Source organism: Lupinus angustifolius, chromosome LG13 (genome assembly GCF_001865875.1).
Source record: "Lupinus angustifolius cultivar Tanjil chromosome LG13, LupAngTanjil_v1.0, whole genome shotgun sequence".
In the NCBI taxonomy this organism is placed as follows: domain Eukaryota; kingdom Viridiplantae; phylum Streptophyta; class Magnoliopsida; order Fabales; family Fabaceae; genus Lupinus; species Lupinus angustifolius.
The window spans coordinates 11,873,928-11,893,842 of record NC_032021.1 but is presented as its reverse complement, the minus strand read 5'-3'; the positions used below and the strand labels follow the sequence as shown (position 1 = coordinate 11,893,842).

At 31.8% G+C, this 19,915-nt stretch overlaps 2 protein-coding genes and 1 long non-coding RNA gene across 5 annotated transcripts in view; 1 reads left to right on the top strand and 2 right to left on the bottom strand.

Annotated features, from left to right (window-relative positions):
* LOC109325597 overlaps positions 1-4,974 on the top strand; it is a 46,230-nt gene extending 41,256 nt beyond the window's left edge. The window contains exon 3 of the long non-coding RNA XR_002105164.1: positions 4,912-4,974. This is a non-coding gene — a long non-coding RNA (uncharacterized LOC109325597). The remainder of the gene's footprint in view (positions 1-4,911) is intronic.
* The window catches only part of LOC109325595 (chlorophyll a-b binding protein 6, chloroplastic-like), a 36,572-nt gene extending 29,889 nt beyond the window's left edge, over positions 1-6,683 (bottom strand). Inside the window, exons 1-4 of one of the 3 annotated variants that reach the window (XM_019558045.1) lie at positions 6,420-6,682; positions 5,953-6,055; positions 5,316-5,604; positions 4,823-5,094 (exon numbers count right to left, since the gene is read on the bottom strand). In XM_019558045.1, coding sequence (XP_019413590.1) covers positions 4,952-5,094; positions 5,316-5,604; positions 5,953-6,055; positions 6,420-6,610 — 726 coding nt within the window. In that variant the 5' untranslated portion in view covers positions 6,611-6,682 and the 3' untranslated portion in view covers positions 4,823-4,951. Of the gene's footprint in view, positions 1-4,822; positions 5,095-5,315; positions 5,605-5,952; positions 6,056-6,419 lie in introns of those variants that run through there. The other 2 variants (XM_019558046.1, XM_019558048.1) reach the window with 2 other exon arrangements.
* Positions 15,553-17,552, bottom strand: LOC109325596 (chlorophyll a-b binding protein 6A, chloroplastic-like). Its single transcript, XM_019558049.1, has 4 exons — positions 17,208-17,552; positions 16,675-16,777; positions 16,061-16,349; positions 15,553-15,843 (listed from the first exon to the last, which is right to left on the bottom strand). The coding sequence occupies exons 1-4, from the start codon at positions 17,396-17,398 to the stop codon at positions 15,701-15,703; spliced, it is 726 nt and encodes a 241-aa protein (XP_019413594.1). The 5' UTR covers positions 17,399-17,552; the 3' UTR covers positions 15,553-15,700.

The window sequence follows — 19,915 nt, the reverse complement described above, 5'->3', positions numbered from 1 at the left end:
TTTTTAATTTCATATATGACATCATCTGCAAATTCTCCAAATACAACTCAAGTAGTAGCTTCTACTACTCAATCTGTTAGAGCAAAATCTGACCCAACATGGGATCATTGTCAATTACAACAAGATGTTGAAGGAAAAAATGATAAAATGTTTGTATTGCTAAAAATGTTACAAAGGTGGAGGAATATATCAAATTAAACATCTTGTTGGAGTAAAGGGAGATGTTCTATCTTGTCTTTCAGTCCATTTTTATGTTAAGCATCGACTTAGAAAACACTTGGATCAAGTTAGTGGTAGTAGAAAAAGATGGACTAATTGAACTTAAGGGGAAGAAGATCCATATGAGGAAAATGTTATGCAACATGAAGGAGATATGCCCAAGGGTAAAGAATCAGAGACAACAAATAAAAGACCAAATCATAGTATAAACAATTTCTTTGCTCCAAGAACTACTGCGGAAACTCAACCTTCAATCATAATGGGCTTTGCAGGTAAAGATGCTATTCACAAAGCTGATATGGTAGTTGCTCGATTCTTTTATGATTGTTGCATTCCATTTAATTGTGCAAATTCAGTTTACTATCAACCTATAATAGATGTAATTGTTGCAACTGATCCTGGTTATAATGGTCCTAGTTATTATGCCATCAGATCTAATTTATTGTATGAAATGAAGAAGAAAGTTGACTTGTTAGCTGAGACCTTTAGGAATTTTTGGAAAGAAACTGGTTGCACCATCATGGCTGATGGTTGGCTAGATCAAAGAAATAGGCAACTTATCAATTTTCATGTATATTCTCCAAAGGAAATAACTTTTTTTAGATCTGTTGATGCATCTGATGTCGCTAAAAAAAAATTTCATTTTTTTATTCAGTTAATTGAGTTTGTTGGAGTAACCAATGTTGTGCACTTGGTTACCGATAATAGTACAAATTATAAAGTTATAGGAGTTATGTTAAATGACAAGTTTCCATCTATCTATTGGTCTCATTGTGTTGCATATTGTTTAAATTTGATTTTAGGAGACATTGGAAAAATGGAGCATGTGAGTACCTTAGCTAAGAGTGTATCTGATATAACAAAGTTTGTGTATAATCATGGGTTTTTGTTGACATGGTTAAGGAAAAGGCAAGGATGGAAAGAAATCATACGTCCTGGGGCAACTCGTTTTGCAACAACCTTCATTCCACTGAAAAGCATTCATGAACACAAATATGATTTGTAAGCTTTGGTAACTAGTACATGTTTTATTGATTCTAGATATTATATAGACAAGAAAGCAAATAGATTTGTGGATGTTGTAATGGATAATAGATTTTGGAATGACTGCACAATTATTGTCAATATTGTGGCTCCGTTAATTCGATTGTGAAGAATTATTGATGCAGATAATTGACCTTCTCTACCTTATGTGTATGATGGAATGCGTAGATCAAGGAAAATTGTTAAGAATGTGTTCATGAATAAAAAGTCTTTGTATAAGCCTTATACAAGAATTTTAAAGCAAAGATGGGATAAACAACTTCGAACAAAATTACATTGTGCAGCATACTTTTTAAATCCAACATTCTACTATGATAAGGAGGACTTTTATATCAAATCAGAGGTTCAACAATATTGACTTGATGTTTTACAAGCAAAAGTTACAACAAGCAAGACCGAGTTTTTCAAACAAAGTTGCATTTATCATTACAAAGTTGAGAGTTTTGGCAATACTATGACAATTGAAACAGTTAAACACTTGCGACCAGATAAGATTTAATTTTTTAATTTTTCAACTTATTGAAATATTATGTAAAAGTGTAATACTTTGATGGCATGCTAATTTTTGTGATATTTATTTAGATCAATGGTGGTCACAATTTGGATATAGTGCTCCTATGGTATCCAAATTAGCTATTCAAATTTTGAGCCAAACAACATCTTCTTCTGGTTGTGAAAGAAATTGGAGTATATTTGAAAGAATTCACACAAAGAAGAGGAATAAATTAGAGCATAGGAGGTTGAATGATCTAGTATATTTGCACTATAACTTGGGCTTACAAAATAGGTTTGTGATGTATCTACACTTTATTTTAACTTAATTGTCAATATTTACTAGGTGTTATACTATTTGGTATTAATATATCATATTTATTGGAATGATAGGGCCATCAACAAAAGAAGAACACTTGATCCCGTTGACTATGAGAACATTGATTTTTGGATTACTGAAGAAGAAGAAGAAAAAACTTCATTAGTTGATTATGACGAAATAGAAAAAATGTTATATTATGGATTCTCAAACCCAATACATGATTTAACAAAGGATGATGAAGGATTGTTTTAATCTAATGTACAATTTAATTTTATATATATTAGATTAATCTAATGTATATTCCAATGTTTCTACAAGTTAACGTAATTTATATTCTAATTTGTAGGTATTATTGAAGAAAAGAATCTTACTATTTATGGAGAATTTAATATGGACTCTTTTCATCAAGAAGATGTGGATAGTTATAATTTAACTACATCTCTAACTGGTAATGTCAATTTAGTGTCTAATGATGATAATAATATTTGGATGAATTAGAAGACAATTTAGTATCTATATGAGAGAGTTGTGTTTTGATTTAAAATTCTAATTATATAAGACTTAAACTTGTTTGATGCACTTTAATTTTGATTTATATGTGTATGCATTATGCAAAACATGATATTGATAAAGTATGTTATTCACTTATGTTAATTAATTATATGATATATAATTATATATCATATCATGATGTTGTCCGGTCCAACCAAACAGTCTAACCGGTTAAATCGGTTAAAACCTATATGGGACCTCTTCCGAGTTGACATTCGGCTTAGATTTCATAACATTGGTTTAAAAAATTCTAGCTAAGTGCACATCCACAAGGAGCAAGTTTCCTTTCCATTTACCTTCTTTATCTGATAGGTTTTACATTCAATTTATGTCATCGCTAGCTTCTTGCCCAACTTAGTATTGGACATGAGGGGTGTCAAATTGGATGTCTTCATTTTCTGTACGAGTATGATCTCATTTGTGTTTCAGAAGTGTTCTTATATGGTTTTTCCCATTTGGGATAGTTTTCCATTGACGATATCTAGAGTCAGGTGTATAACAAGTTAGCCATATAGTAAATATTAAAATGATAATAATTGAACAAAATTGGATTTATAATCCTCAAGGATACATATTTATGAGATTATGAAATTAGTTATATTATGTGTGTGAAGAATCTTCCTAAGAAATATGCCATCATTCCTTTTTTGGAAGCGACATTACAATGTCATTCTCAATTAAGAGTGATTTTCTTTTTTCCTTAGTATTATGGTTTCTGAATATGTTGGGTGGTTGTTTCCAGCCAATTTTGTAATGTTTGTAACATGGCTAGATAATCTTCTTACTTGACGTGGTATGTTGTCTGGTTTATCATGAGGCCAATTCAACACCTTTTCCTCCACTTAGGTCCTTGATGGCTTTATTCTTTGGTTGATCTAAGATTCACCAAAGACAGACAGTTTTTAGTGTAAGAATTATTTTTTCTTATGTGATCACTTTTATCTTATTCGTGTCACATCGAGTGGGACAAGATGAGATGTATTTCTAAGGACTTAAAAGTGTTCTCATATCATTATCCTACTCTTATATGTTCTTGTCTGGGTTAGACAAGATGAAATCCATTTTGAATATAAATTAATCTCAAGCTACTATATGTTATATATATTGGATTTGTTTAAAATAAAGTATAACTTGACCTACTTCTATCCATACTTTCAACATATAAGTTTTATGGCAAAAACACCATTCCTTCATGTTCTCTTTTTCATTGTTGAGTGAAAACATTCAAAATCTATAATAGGATACCTCTTTCACCCTTTTTTACACCATGCCTTGACATGATGGTTTAATGACAATTATCTAAACTCTTATTCTAATTGTAAAGCAAATGAAAGAGGCATTCAATTATAGATTTTGAATGTTTTCACTCTATGACGAACATTTTTTAGATTTTGAATGTTTCCACCACTTGGACCCTTAATGGTTTTATTCTTTGGTTAATCGAAGCTTTATTAAAGGTGGATAATTTTAGTTGTTCTTATATGGTCATTTTTGTCTTATTTGTGTTGCGTTGAATAGGATAAGATGAGATGCATTTTAAACACACTTTTAAATAAGTTAGGTCTTAAAAAAATAAAAAATGAGTCTGAGGCTACTATGTGTTATATATATTAGATTTGTTTAAAATAAAGTGTAACTTGCCTATTTCTATCCATACTTTCAACATAAAAGTTTTATGGCTATATCGTCATTCCTTCATGTTCTCCTTTTCGTCATAGAGTGAAAACATTGAAAATCTACGATAACATGCCTTGTCACCGTTTTTTATACCATGCATAGACATTGTGATTTAATGACAATTATCTAAACTTTTGATTCTAATTGTAGTGCAAGTCGCTTAGAGCTAAAAAATTTCCTCCAATGCATCTCACTTAGAGATAATATTTACCTCAATAATCTTTAAAACAAATGAAATAGGAATATTTTCGAATGTTTTCACTCATGACAAAAAGGAGAATACTCTTTTAGATTTTGAACATTTTCCCCACTTGGGTCCATGATGGCCTTATTCTTCAGTTGATTGAAGCTTCATCAATGGCGGAAGTTTTTTAGTTGTTCTTATGTCATCATTTTGTCTTATTTGTACAACGTTGAGTAAGATAAGATGAGATGCATTGTTAAGGACTTAAAACTGTTCTCATGTGATTATTTCTTAGCAAACAATAATTACCAAAATAGTGTTGAAGCATAGCATTGAAAAGTTTCATTACAACAGTGGCATACCGCATACCAACACAAATGAGGTCTGGTTCATTACATAATGTTATAGAGTTTTATTACAGGTAGCTCTTATAACAAATATAGGATTGTTGGGGGCAAAATCTAAAAATTGGGAATAAGGACATTTCCAATGTTGTTGTGCCATGGATCAGCCAAGTGAGTAGCCAAGTTTTCCAAGGGTCCAGTGCCAGGGTAAGCTGATTGTTGAACAGCGAAACCCACACAAGCCAATAGAGCAAGGCGTCCTACACATTTCAACAAGTAACAAATATGGTAAACTTTCTATACAGGTAATGTCAATGTTCAATAATAGAGATCTTTTAAGAGCACTTATGTACACTTATGAGTGACATTTTTCAAGTTTATAGGAAAAAATGTGTTATAGACATGAAAAGTGTTGCTAAAATGTCACTCGGGTATCATGCAAAAATAGAGATTTTTGATCTTTTATATCAAAAGTGCTTACCATTCTTAACTTCTTTGACTTTGTATTCTGCAAACTTTTCAGGGTCCTTAGAGTATCCCAAAGGATCAAAAAATCCACCAGGGTATTTCTTCTTCTCAGTGTCTTTCTCCATTACCCTTTGGACTTCCGCAAAGGCAATAGCAAGGAACTCAATTGCTAGAATGACTGGGAGGGTGCCCCATGGAACAGGGTTGCCTAGGTAAGTTGCTTGACCTCCAGGAACTGCAGCCCATTCCTGAGCTTGTACCCAATTTCCTAAACCCAATGCCTCTGGTATCAAAACTCCTGGCTGCAAAATTCAACAAATTTCAGCTTACTAATAAGCTTTCTTAATTTTCTCGATTAATAGTTATTCAAATTGCACACAACATCATGTGATGAGGCTGCAGTATTGCAGTTGCGATGACCATTGCAGCCGCATTACACAATATAACAACGAATCACAATGATACGGTCATATCGGACCGCAGCACAACTGCATCAGACCACATCAAGCCGCATTGAATTAAAAAAAACAAAGTAATCTGCATGCAACGGCCGCAATAACTGCAATCGCGACCATCGTCGCAACCACAATTTAAAACACTGCAAATTACTTTAAGGATATATAGTTATCTACTTTGAAAGTGACACTTACAACAGCAAACATAGCTAATCTGCAATGGAAGACTTCTGATTCTTTGAATCTCTCAAGATTCTCTGGTTCTCTACCAAGACCAAGAGGGTCGAACCCAAAGTCACTGAAACACAAAAGGAACAACAATGTATAACACAATCATCATAAAATCATACAAGATTTCTCACCCTATGACAGATTCAAAGGGTGACAAAACATCATGGGTAATCGCCCACCACTTCAATGTATGTACAATTAATTTTAATTATGTCTAAATGTCTGTTTCATACTTGAAAATATACTGAAATTTGATTTCAGTCCCCATTATTCCTATAATATATATAGGAATAATGTGCATGTTAAATGTTACTTATTGGTCACATCAGAGTCATCTATCATTTGCATGTATCTTTTAGTCTTGAAATTTTAAATAAGATGTAATCGTTCATATTAAATTTTCTCATTTATAACAATAAATTGATGCTTACCCAGGAGCTGAACCATCAAGATAAGGTGGTCTAGGCTCGCCAGGGAACCACTCAGCAGAAGAGGATAAGCGACCTGATGATTTGGTACCACTGCGTGAAGCTGCAACTGAAGTGGGAGATCTTGATTTTGAGAAAGAAAGAGGAGATGCGAATGCTGAGATAGCAGAGCTCATCAATGTGTTGGTTGCCATATTTTTGAAACAATCCTAATATCACTGTTCAGAGAAGAGAATTCAGAATTGTGTGTTTGTAACAATGAAGAGAAACATATGAATATATAGAGGAGAATGGTGTGGATATAGGTAAATCTAAAATTTGATTTCATTGGATAGTGATGGTAGAGTGTGACTTGTCACTGGTCCATTTGATCTTTGTTATGGATGACAATCTGGTCGCGTGATCGCTGAGTAGTTGTTTCCATTCCTAAATCAAAACTGTAAGGGGTATTTCCGATATTTCATATTCAACTAGTTTTTTATTTTAATTATATATTTATATATTTTGTAATAATTAATATATAAAATTAGTTATGACAGGAATAATAAAGTATTTATATTATAAGTATAAAATTATAATTAAATCAAAGTAATTTATTACGAAATAATAATAAAGTGTATAATATATAATTTTAAAATAATAATAAAAAACTATAACTTATATAAAATTTAATATAAATATGCAGGTACTCATAAGTATAGATGGCAAAACGGATATTGCCCGCAGGCATGCCTGTATTTTTTGCGAGCAGACATACAAATTTTGTTCATTTGTCTGTTTTGCCCGCCAAGTTCACGGGCATTTCCGTTGGGCAAGCGGGCAGCCTGCGGACGACCCATAAACATAATTTAAGGAAAAATTAAGAAATTTTAAATAAGTTATGATGTAATGTGATTTTTAATCCCTAAAAAAATTGTAATCTAATGTGATTTCTTAAACTTCATATAAATATAAAAAAAAAATTGTTAATTTTTTATCTTCAACTACTTTATTTAATTTCGTTTCATTTATTATATGAATTTTTATTTTTATTTTTAATTATTTATACAATGTCTGCCGACCACACGCAAGCCCGTTAGTCCGTTTAAAACGGGCAGGGCATTGAATTTTGTTCATTAAATCAATGCGGGCATTTGTGGGGTGGGCTAAACGGGTCGGGTTGCCCGTTTTGCCATCTCTATCCATGTAGCGGGTATCATCAAACTCATTTTCACTCATAAACTATTATCGTGAGTATCTGTTGTTAACATTTTTATGGGTACCCATGGTTTTAAATGGATTAATAACATTAATTGGATCATAATGATTGTATATAATTTCAAATTAATCCAACAATTTTCGTTTTCTTTTAATATAAAGAATAAAAATGGTTTTAAACGATTTAATTTTAATATATATTTATTGTGTAAGAGTAGAGAGATTTCATTTGAAAAAAATATTTTTTTTTGTGATTGTCAAAGATGCTTTTTTGTTGTTGGAACCTACTCCCTTTTATTTAATTTTAAACAGTGGAATTAGTTAGTCGTCGAGTAACGATAATAACAGTAATAAATTAAATATTATTTGATGGACGAAAAAGTTGATTAGTTGTTCTTGTATTACATGTCTTAATTCCTCTCATTTTTTTCTTTAATAAAATAAAAAAATGATATTTTAGTTATTTTTGCAATTTTATAAAAGTCAAATAATTATTTTTACTTATTTGTGGATAATGCTATAATTTTTGAGATTTTATAGTGTCATTAATGAATTTCAATCTAGAATAAGCTTTTCAAGTACTTTTAATTTTTATAAAGTTAAATAATTATTTGTTTTACCATTTTACGAATATTACAATAATTTTACAACTATATATAATTAGTAGGGTTTTCTATCACGAAAAGCATTTTTAAGTGTTTAGAAAGTAATTAATACTTTATTCGAAAATTTGTATTAATAACAAGATTTAATTTCAAAATTTAAATTTATCCCTAAACAAAAAAATATAATGAAAAACATTGAATATCTAATATATATAAATAACATAAGACATACACACCTCATGACTTGTATTTTAGGGTAAGACAATTATTTGTGTTTGGAATGAGTTTTTGTGAGAAAGTCGAACCAGATGCAAAGTCAAGTTTCTTAGTGGTGTTGTTTCTCATTTCAAGGACCTTCTTATGAGAATTTGAGTGTATGATTGAGAAAAATGTTACAATTGCAACATGCCAATATTCGGGGAACAACATGCCTTTCTTGAATCGTACACTACAAGGATTGAATAGTGTTTTGGCCCCATTTGCCATGCCCTTTATTGTGGTGTCTTAGTTACTTCATAGTGCATGCCTTTCTTAAATGCTTGTGATGGTGAATTACGGTTACCAACAACTTGGCCTAATAGAAATGGTATTTTGATTCTCTTTATTTTCTTATGCGCTCTAGAAACAACTTTCCTATGTATTTTGATCACAAGATGATGGTTGAATGTTAAAGGGAGTCTACACTTACTACGTGCACGCACATGCACAAGGAGCAAATTCCCTTTCCATTTACCTTCTTTATCTGATAGGTTTTACAATCAATTTATGTCATCACTAGTTTCTTGCCCGACTTTGCTGTTACCGTTGCTGGCAACAATTCTAAATGACACGAAATAATACTTATTGGTTGAGTCACCACCAGGTCATTCTTTTTAAGACATTTTGTGGCACTATCCAAAATATGCAAATAGACTATCGACTATGTCGTCACTAGGATAAAATAGTCTAGTTCTTTGTTATCAAATTATTTTTGGATTACTAATAACTGGTCTTGAATACACCCACCACGATATGGCTACGAGTGTCAATTATCAAAATGTCCACAATATGACTACATGTGCCAAATTCTTAGTGTCACGGAAAGAAAGAGAGAGAATTTTGCTGGAAATGTTTTGGTTGAGAGTATGAGGGAGAAAAAATAAAATTGAGGAAATATTGTTTGATTGGTGCAAGAAAATATGAAGGGAGGATGTCTCTATTTATAGCATGAGGCCTCCAATGACAATCTTCATCTAACGACCTAGACGGGGGAAGCATTCCAATGGTCACATGATCCAACAGCCATATCCCCAAGGGTCATATTCTGAATGGCCATATTCCTAACGATTATATTTTCAACGGCCATATTCTTTACTCTCCTTTATAGTTTTTTCATTTCACATCCCAAAAAATTCTCATTAATGACCCATTAATTTAATGTTGAAAACTATCAAAATCCAACAATCCCCTAGTTGAAATTAAAAAATAATTTCCGAGAATTTATGTGGTCTCAATAAGATTGTGTTTAAACAAATGTGTCATGCGACTTGAAACTTTGTATAGTAAATAAGATCCAGATTTTACTAGAGTGACTCGTAGTCTTGAACTCTATCTTCAACATCAAACTACACACAACATTTTCAAATGTGTATTCTATAAAACCTATGTGTTAAATGTCATGCATGTCTATTCCAGTATAATGAATACTCTATAAGTTTATGACCCAAAATTTCATAGGAAGTGGTCATCACCTCCACATTCACGTAGGTCAGTCTATCAAGAGTACTCATGTAGTCTAAGTACTTCACTCAAATTGGAATATAGATCTCATTAAGATTTTAACTCATCCTTAATGCACGAATCATGATTCTCATAATTTTATAACATATTCATTCTCATATCACTTCACAACTTGTTATTATCCGTTGAACACATTTCTTAGGATCAGTTAAGTCGGGTTACCTTCATGTGTGATCTTCGTTCTAAGAGTAATAGTCTCATAGTCTTAGAAATATTATGCACTCTATCTAGCTAATCCTTTCGCCAAAGGATCTGCTAAGTTATTCTAAGTGTGTACATGATTCACTTCAAAAGCTCTTGTAGTGAGTAACTCTCTATAGTATTGTGCTTATGACGTATTTTCGTTTCTTATCATTATAAAATAGTTCTCAATCTTTGCAATAGTTGTGGTACTATCATAATGAATCAATACAGCTGGTATTGGTTTTTATCATATGTTAATCTCTATAAGCAAGCTTCTCAGTCAACTTGCTTCTTCACTAGTTGTTGCTAGTGCTATCATCTCAACTTCCATACTGAATTGAGCTAAATTTGTCTCCTTGACGTCCAAGAAACAGCCTCACCATCTATACTAAGTATATAACCACTGGTTGCTTTAGAATTATCTGAAAGGATATTCCAATCAGCATCGTTGAATCCTTCTAGGACAGCTAGAAACCTTCAATAATATAATTCAAGGTTTATTGTTTTCTTGAGGTACCTCACTACCCTTTCTATATCATGTCAATCCTCCATATTAGGTCTACTGGTAAACCTGCACAATAATCCCACGACATAGGCAATTTCAGGTCTTGTGCAATCAGTGACATACCGAAAGCTACAATGATGCGAGCATACTCAGTTTGTCTTAGACCTTCATTAATGTTCCAAAAACATTTTACACTTGGATCATATGATGTGCTAGTAGGTTTACTGTCAAAATATTTATATTTCTTTAAAATCTTTTCCACATAGTGAGATTGATCCAAAGAAATTCCTTCTTTTTGACCTAGTAATATTTATATCAACGATTACACTTGCCTATCCATGGCCTTTCATATCAAAGTTGTTACACAATAATAATTTCACAATATTCACAACATGAATGTTGGAACCAAATATGAGTAGGTCATTTACATAGAGACATATGATAGTGCAAATGTCATTTTCTGCTTTGAAATAAATGCATTTGTCACTTTCATTTACCTTAAACTCATTCAAAACAATTAAATTGTCAAATTTTTCATGTCACTCTTTAGGTGCTTGTTTAAGACCATACAACGACTTATCTAACTTGCAAACCTTATTTTCTTGCCCATGGAATACAAAACCTTCAGGTTGTTCCGTATAGATTTCTTCTTCCAAATTACAATTTAAAAATGCAGTCTTAACATTCATTTGATGTACTACTAAATCATGTATCGTAGTGAGCGATATTAGTACTCTAATGAATGTTATTCTAGTCATAGGTGAAAATGCGTCGAAGAAATCTATATTCTCCCTTTGTTTAAAAATTTGGCTACAAGACAAGTCTTGTATTTATTCAGTGTACCATTAGGTTTCAGTTTCTTTTGTAATACCCACTTACAATCAATAGGTTTGCAATCATGAGGCAAGTCAGCTAAATGTCAGGTTTTGTTATACTCTAGAGAATCCATTTCGTTATTTATGACATCTTGCCACAAATCAACATTGAAAGAAGTCAAAGCTTCTTGGAGAGTTGATGGATTCTCCTATAATGTATTGAACATATAATCAGATCCATACTATTTAGCAGTTCTTGCTCTCTTACTTCTTCTACTTTCTATTTCTAACCCTTCGTTTTATCATTATCTCTAATCACATATATGTGACTAGTTGATATGCCCACACTATTTCTCAATTGAAAAGGGAATTTATTTTCATTGAAGTAAGCATTGTTAGACTCAATGATCACTTGTGTCATAGAAGGTTTTTGAAGTCCTTCCAACTAGTAGGCAGTTTGTCAATAATGACAGCCACTTGAAATTGTTCATCTCGGGGCATACCCTATAAATATTTTCATGAGCAATTCTCTGTTACTCATGTGATTCAGACTCTGTTGATTTATCATCGGTCATCTGATATTTGAGGTAGCGACTAATATCATACTTTTTAGTCTCACTTTCCTCTGTATCATATTTTTTCCAAATGCATAACAAATTAATTTGGCAAGCTTGTATAGATTATAATAATCATAGAGATCATTAGACAACTCATTCAAAATGAAATTCTTACAAAAATAATCATTTTTATTCCAAATAGCTATATCAATATCCAATTTATCCTTATCCTTTGTTTCAGCTTCCTCCGACACCATTAGGACATCGATTTTCAAAAAATTGGCAACCTTTCTCATAGTGAGAAAGAATTTCATCATATGTCATCACTATTTGAAATTAATCCCATCAAACTAAAATTGTTTGTTAATGTCAATTTTTTTTGACCTAGTAGTATTCTCTACGAATGTCATTGTAGAAGGAAACGTCTTAAAATTGTTGTTACAATAGCTTGCAACAATTGGCACGGAAGAATACTTTATTAATTGAGACACGATCGGGTCGCTCTCTTTAAGACTTTTCGTGGCACTCCCCAAAATGTGCAAGCAGACTATCAACCAAATCGTTCCCTGGATAAAACAACCTAGCTCTCTATTATCAAATTCTTACTGCACTGTAAGAATTAATCTCGAATACATCCATCATAGTATGACTACAAGTGTCAATTCTCGAAATGCTCACACTATGACTACTCGTGCCAATTCTATTTTTCTACAATCTAACTACCGGTGACAGTTCTCGAAATTCCCATAATTTGACTACATATGTCAATTCTTAGTGTCATGGAAAGAAAAAATAGAAGTTTGCCGGAAATGCTTCGAATGAGAATATGAAGGAGAAAGAAGAAAATTGAGGAAATATTGTTCAATTGGTGCAAGGAAATATAAAGGGAGAAGACCTCCATTTATAGCATGAGGTCTCCAGCGATCATATTCATCCGACGACCCAAATGGGAGATGCATTCCTAACGGTCCTCAACGGTCATATTCCCAACGACCTTATTTTTTACTTTCCTTTAGAGTTTTTTCATTGCAAATCTCAAAAATTCTCATTAATGGCCCATTAATTTATTGTTGAAAACCATCAAATTCAAACAATTAGTACTAGACAAGAGGGGATGTCATATTTGATATTTTCATTTTTTGTACTAATATAATCTCATTCATGTTTCGAAAGTATATATCTAGAGCCACATAGTTAATATTAAAAGAGATTTGCTAACCTAAGTAAAGAAGTTTTTTTTAGTTAAAATAGATTAGCATTATACAACAAAAATTTTGAACAAAATTAATTCTTCTATTTTAGTTGAAGTAGGTTTAGTAACCGGACTATTTTCATAATTTGCAATTTACAAAAAAAAGTTCACCTCACTCATCTTTTCCCCCTCCCCCATTAACATATTTCTCTCGAAATAGGAAAATCCCATTTACCCCAAACCAGAAACTGCATTAAAATCTCTGCATTTGAACAAGCCCTACCAATTCAAATTCATTAAAAACAAAAAAATTGTCATTTGTAACATACAATAAATATCATTTATGGGTAGAAACATCTTGCTACGTACAAACACAAGTACTGGCTCCATGAAATACATACAACAGTACTCGCTCCATGAAATACATACAATTATGTCCAAAAGAAAACTAACTAGAGTAATAGCTATACGAGAAAAGTAAGAAAAAATGAATCACTCATTTATGATGGATCATTGAGTTGGTGTTGGTGACCAAATGTATTTAGGAGACTAATACAAAATGAAATTTGTCACCAAGAAGAAAAATCACCCTCCCCATCCAAACCCCTCTCCATCTTAATAAACACAGAAAGTATACATAATGAGATTTGTTTCCGTCAGCTTGAAAATTATTAAGGGAAATGACAAGAAATTTCTTTCCTCAAGAATGAAAAGAAGTGACCCTAAGGTGCAAAGAAATGACCTTTTGAAAATGACAGTGAAATTTCTCTATCTAGAACAAGGAATTTCTATTGATTAATTTCAACTTCTGGGAGTGAGGTGGTGCGACTCTATTCGGTTCTAGCGGGGTGGGCATGACAATGTGGTGGTGCTTGCGGGTCTATTTGGTTCTGGCAAGGCGGTGGTGACGTTTGCGACGGTGGCAGACAGTTTCTGGTTTGGGGGTGGAGGGTAAATAGGGTTAGAGATGAGTGAGGTGAATTTGTTGTAAAATGCAAATTATAAAAATATCCCTATTACTATACCTATTCTAATTAAAATAGGAGTATAAATTTTGTCCAAAAATATTGATGTACAATGTTAATCTACTCCAACTAAAAAATTTCTTTACTTAGGTTAGCAAATCACATATTAAAATGATAATAATTGAACAAAATTGGATTTTAATCCTCAAGTATACAAATTTCTGAGATTCTGAAATTAGTATTATGGTGTCTGAATATGTTAGGTGGTTGTTTCTAGCCATTTTTTTAACGTTTGTAACATGACTATGTAATCTTCTTACTTGACTTGGTATGTTTTCCCGTCTATCATGAGGCCAATTCTACCCTTTCCCCCCACTTGGGTCTTTGATGGCTTTATCTTTGGTTGATCGAAGATTCATCAAAAGCAGACATTTTTTAGTGTACGAGTTGTTTGTTCTTATGTGACCACTTTTATCTTATTTGTGCTACGTCTAATGGGACAAGATTGAATGCATTTCTAAGGACACAAAAGTGTTCTCGTGTGATCATCCTTGTCTTATATGTGTTAGTTCGGGTAAGATAAGATGAGATGCATTTTGAACACAATTTTAAATAAGCTAGGTCTTAATTTTTTTAAATAAATCAATCTCAGACTACTATATGTTATATATATTGGATTTGTTTAAAGTAAAGTATAACTCAACCTATTTCTATCTATACTTACAACATATAAGTTTTATGGTCATATAGCCATTCCTTCATCTTCTCCTTCTCCTCATATAGTGAAAACATTAAAAATTTACAATAGCACGTCTCTTTCACCCTTTTGTATACCATGCATCTACATTATGGTTTAATGACATTTATCTAAATTATGATTCTAATTTTAGTGCAAATATTTAAAACAAATAAAAGAGGCGTGCTATTGAAGATTTTGAATGTTCTCTCTCCATGAAGAAAAGGAGAACACTTTTTTTAGATTTTGAATGTTTTCCCACTTAAGTCCTTAATGGCTTTATTCTTTGGTTGATCCAAGCTTTATCAATGGGGAACATCTTTTAGTTGTTCTTATATGGTAATATTTGTCTTATTTGTACTATGTCCAATAGGACAAGATGATGCATGGTTAAGGAGTTAAAACTATTCTCATGTGATTATCATCATCTTATATGTGTTAGTCCGGGTAAAGACGAGATGAAATGTATTTTGAATAAACTTTTAAATAAGTTAGGTCTTTCTTAGAGCATAATTTCTTTTGAGGTATAAAGATAATCCGTATGTTTTATTGTTCTCAACAGAGTCTTTCCTATAACATCAAGAAAACGAAACACAATAATTACCAAAATACGAGTGTTGAAGCATATCATTGAAAATTTGAATTACAAAACTGGAATACCAACACAAATGAGGTCTGGATCATTACATAATGTTATAGAGTTATTACAGGTAGCTCTTATAGCAAATGTTGGATTGTTGGGGGCAGAATCTAGAAATTGGGGAAAAGGATGTTTCCAACGTTGTTGTGCCATGGATCAGCCACGTGAGCAGCCAAGTTGTCCAATGGTCCAGTGCCAGGGTATACTGATTGTTGAACAGCGAATCCCAGACAAGCCAATAGAGCAAGGCGTCCTACACATTTCAACAAGTAACAAATATGTTAAACTTTCTATACAACTAATACAGATCTCTTAAGCGCACTTATGCACTATTTTATGTACACTTATGAGTGACACTTCTCAAGTTTATAGGAAAAAATGTGTTATAGACCTGAAAAGTGTCGCTAAAATGTCACTTGGGTATTCTGCGAATATAGAAATTTTCAATCTTTTATATCGGAAGTCCTTACCATTCTTAACTTCTTTGACTTTGTATTCTTCAAACTTTTCAGTGTCATTGGAGTATCCCAAAGGATCAAAAAAACCACCAGGGTACTTCTTCTTCTCAGTGTCTTTCTCCACGATCCTTTGGTATTCCACAAAGGCAATAGCAAGGAATTCAATTGCTAGAATGGTAGGGAGGGTGCCCCATGGAACAGGGATGCCTAGGTAAGTTGCTTGACCTCCAGGAACTGTAGACCATTCCTGAGCTTGTACCCAATTTCCTAAACCCAATGCCTCTGGGATCAAAACTCCTGGCTGCAAAACTCAAGAAATTTCAGCTTACTAATTAGCTTTCTTAATTTTCCCCATTACCGATTATTGAAATTGCAGACCACATCATGTAATGACGCCGCAGTATTGCGGTTGCAATGACCGTTACAACTGCATTACACCAAATCACAGTGGTGCGAACATATTGGACCGCAGCGCAACTGCATTGGACCGCATTAAGCCGCATCATATTTAAAAAAAATAACAAAGTAATCTACATGCATTGGCCGTAATGACTGCAATGGTGGTAATTACGACCGCCCCATTACTTTAAGGGTATATAGTTATCTAGTTTGAAAGTGACACTTACAACAGCAGCCATAGCCAATCTGCAATGGAAGACTTCTGATTCTGTGAATCTCTCAAGATTCTCTGGTCTTCTACCAAGACCAAGAGGGTCGAACCCAAAGTCACTGAAACACAAAAAGGAACAACAATGTATAACATAATCGTCATAAAAACATACAAATATTTCTTACCCTATGACAGATTCAAAAGGTGACAAACATAATGGCCCACCACTTGAATATATGTACAATTAATTATAACTAGGTATAAATGTGTATTTGATACTGGAAAATATACTGAAATTTGATTTCAGTCCTCATTATTCCTATAATATATATATATATATATATATAACTTTTTGAGTTAACTATAAAAAATAGTGTATATCAGTATTGATTATATACAGAGTGAGTACAACATCTGACATTCATGTGTAATAAACTATGAAAGGATAATGGAGTGACACTATAGATAACTAGTTCCTGTATACATTTTTTCTCTACAAAAAATATATTTTGGAGTCAGTTATAAACAAAATGTGAAATTGATGCTTACCCAGGAGCTGAACCATCAAGGTAAGGTGGTCTAGGCTCGCCAGGGAACCAATCAGCAGAGGTGGATAAGCGACCTGATGATTTGGTACCATTGCGTGAAGCTGCAACAGAAGTTGGAGATCTTGATTTTGACAAAGAAATAGGAGATGCGAATGCTGAGATAGCAGAGCTCATCAATGTGTTGGTTGCCATATTTTTGAAACAATTGTAATATCACTGTTCAGAGAAGAGAAATGAGATTTGTGTGTTTGTAACAATGAAGAGAAACATATGAATATATAGAGGAGAATGATGTGGATATAGGTGAATCTAAAATTGGATTTCATTGGGTAATGATCGTAGAGTGTGACTTGTTACTGGTCCATGGGGATCTTTGTCCATCCATTTTGACTGTTGAGGTTAAACTTGTATAGATAGGGTGTAAAAGTTTCTTCGGTCCGGTTTTTTCCGGGTGTTATTCAATAACTAAACTAAACACCTATAGATAGTTTGGTTTACATAAACTATTTGTTTCTGTTTTTTTTTTTTTTATGTAATTTCGTGATGGAACCTAACACATTAACTTGGTTTATTATTACTATTATTTTCAAAAAATATAAATCACAAATACATAATTAAGAAATTGAAATTCAATTGGTTGTTAGTAACATATATAATACTTATGTAATTTAGCACAATTAGTGATATATCTGTTAGTAACATATATAAACAATATAATTCACTATTAGTAAAACATACTTAATAGTTTAGTACATATATAATATTATAATTCATAATTAGTAACATATATAACAATACATGTCTAACAACTTATGGTATATGTTAGTTAGTTTCAAATCAAATACAATGAAAATTAGAAGATATGATCCAAATTATCAAGACACTTGGAAAGTAGCACATATATAACAATTTAGTAAATAACATATATAACACTAACATAATAATAATTGAGTAACATATATAACTCAATTCATACAAAATTGATAATTTAAACCAAATAATTGGTTGAAGAATTCAAACAACAATTAACATTATTCCCTAATTTCTATTTTTATGGGGTTTGACTATAAAGGTTCCTAAATTTCTAAAACCACGAACTGAATTGAACATAAATGATTCCTTAAAAAAATAATTGAACGAAACTGCAAAACCGAACCACATATTGGTTCAGTTCCATCAATTTCGTGATTTAAATTGGAATCATTTACACCAATATGTATGGAGATATATACAACACGTCATATTTTGAGACAAGTGTACTTATGTTTTTTGTGCTATTATTAATTACTAAATTTTGATTACAATTAAAATTTTAATGTATTGTCAAGATATTATTGATTTTCTAAATGTGATAAAATTATCGAGAATTCATCCAAATCCAAGAAAATCAAATCTTTATAAATTCTTCTATTAGAGTTAATGAATTTAAATGGATCCATGAATAATTTAAATTTTTTATAGATTGAATTCATCCATTATATTCAATGGATATTTAAAGATATATCTATTTGAATGGATATCCAATTCATCCGAAAAACAAACATTCACAAATAATGTTCTTTGCTTTTCAATTTCATTCGTTATATCAATTCTCACTTTCTTGTAGAGCTTCTCACTATCACTTCAATTTTTTATTACAGTTTGATCAATCATAGAAAATATAGATGTAATTAATATTAAAATGTATTCTTAAATACATAACATATCTAAATGTATGTTAAAAACATTATTCGTAGATCATTAAATATTTCATGTTGGTATAACATTACAAATAATTAATTTTTTAAAAGCTAAAAAAAACCACTTTTCTTAAAAATATTTCTTTCATAAAATAAAAAACATTTTTAAAAAGTATTTTTTTTTCTAAAAGGGTGAATTTAAAAAATATTTTTTAAAATTGATTTTAAATATGGTTTATTTAAATAGTGGTTTTCAAAATAATGATTTTCTTCAAAAATATTTTTAGTTTTACTTTAAAAATCAAATAGGTTGAATACTGATTCATTCAAATATATGAAAATTGAGTCATAGATGGATTGAAATACATCGATTATGTCTGAATATGGATGGATTAAATAATTTAAAATATGATTTAAATGAATTTTTATGGATTAGTGGATAACTTTTTATCCATCCATTAGGATCCAAATTCATCCATATCCATCCATTTGTCATATATAATCATCTCTATATACATACATACAAACATGCATACGTACATACCTGCATACATGCGTACGTACATACATGTGTACGTGCATACATGCATACGTAAATACATGCATACACACATACATACATATATACACACACATATGTATGTACATACATACATACAGACACACACACATATGTATGTACATACATACACACAGACATACATACAGACAGACATACACATACACACATATTACACACACACATACATATAGATATACATACACACACATACATACTGATATACATACACACACATATACATACATACATACATACATACATACATATATACGTACGTACGCACGCACGTACGTATGTATGCACGCACGTACGTACATATATACATACATACTTACGTATTCATACAGTGTTTCTCTCAATAACTTGTGGCTATCTTGGAAGTTAGTCTATATGTGGTCGATGTTACATGTCCTATCCATGTTGATCTTTGTCCATCCATCTTAACTATGGAGGTTAAACTTATATAGA

Excerpts from the sequence above, each read along its gene's own strand:
- LOC109325596 (XM_019558049.1), bottom strand. The coding sequence starts at position 17,398 with ATGGCAACCAACACATTGATGAGCTCTGCTATCTCAGCATTCGCATCT. Across the intron at positions 16,778-17,207 it reads CTTGATGGTTCAGCTCCTGG|TGACTTTGGGTTCGACCCTC; the intron begins GTAAGCATCAAT and ends TTTGTGTTTCAG. Across the intron at positions 15,844-16,060 it reads AGTCAAAGAAGTTAAGAATG|GACGCCTTGCTCTATTGGCT; the intron begins GTAAGGACTTCC and ends TGAAATGTGTAG.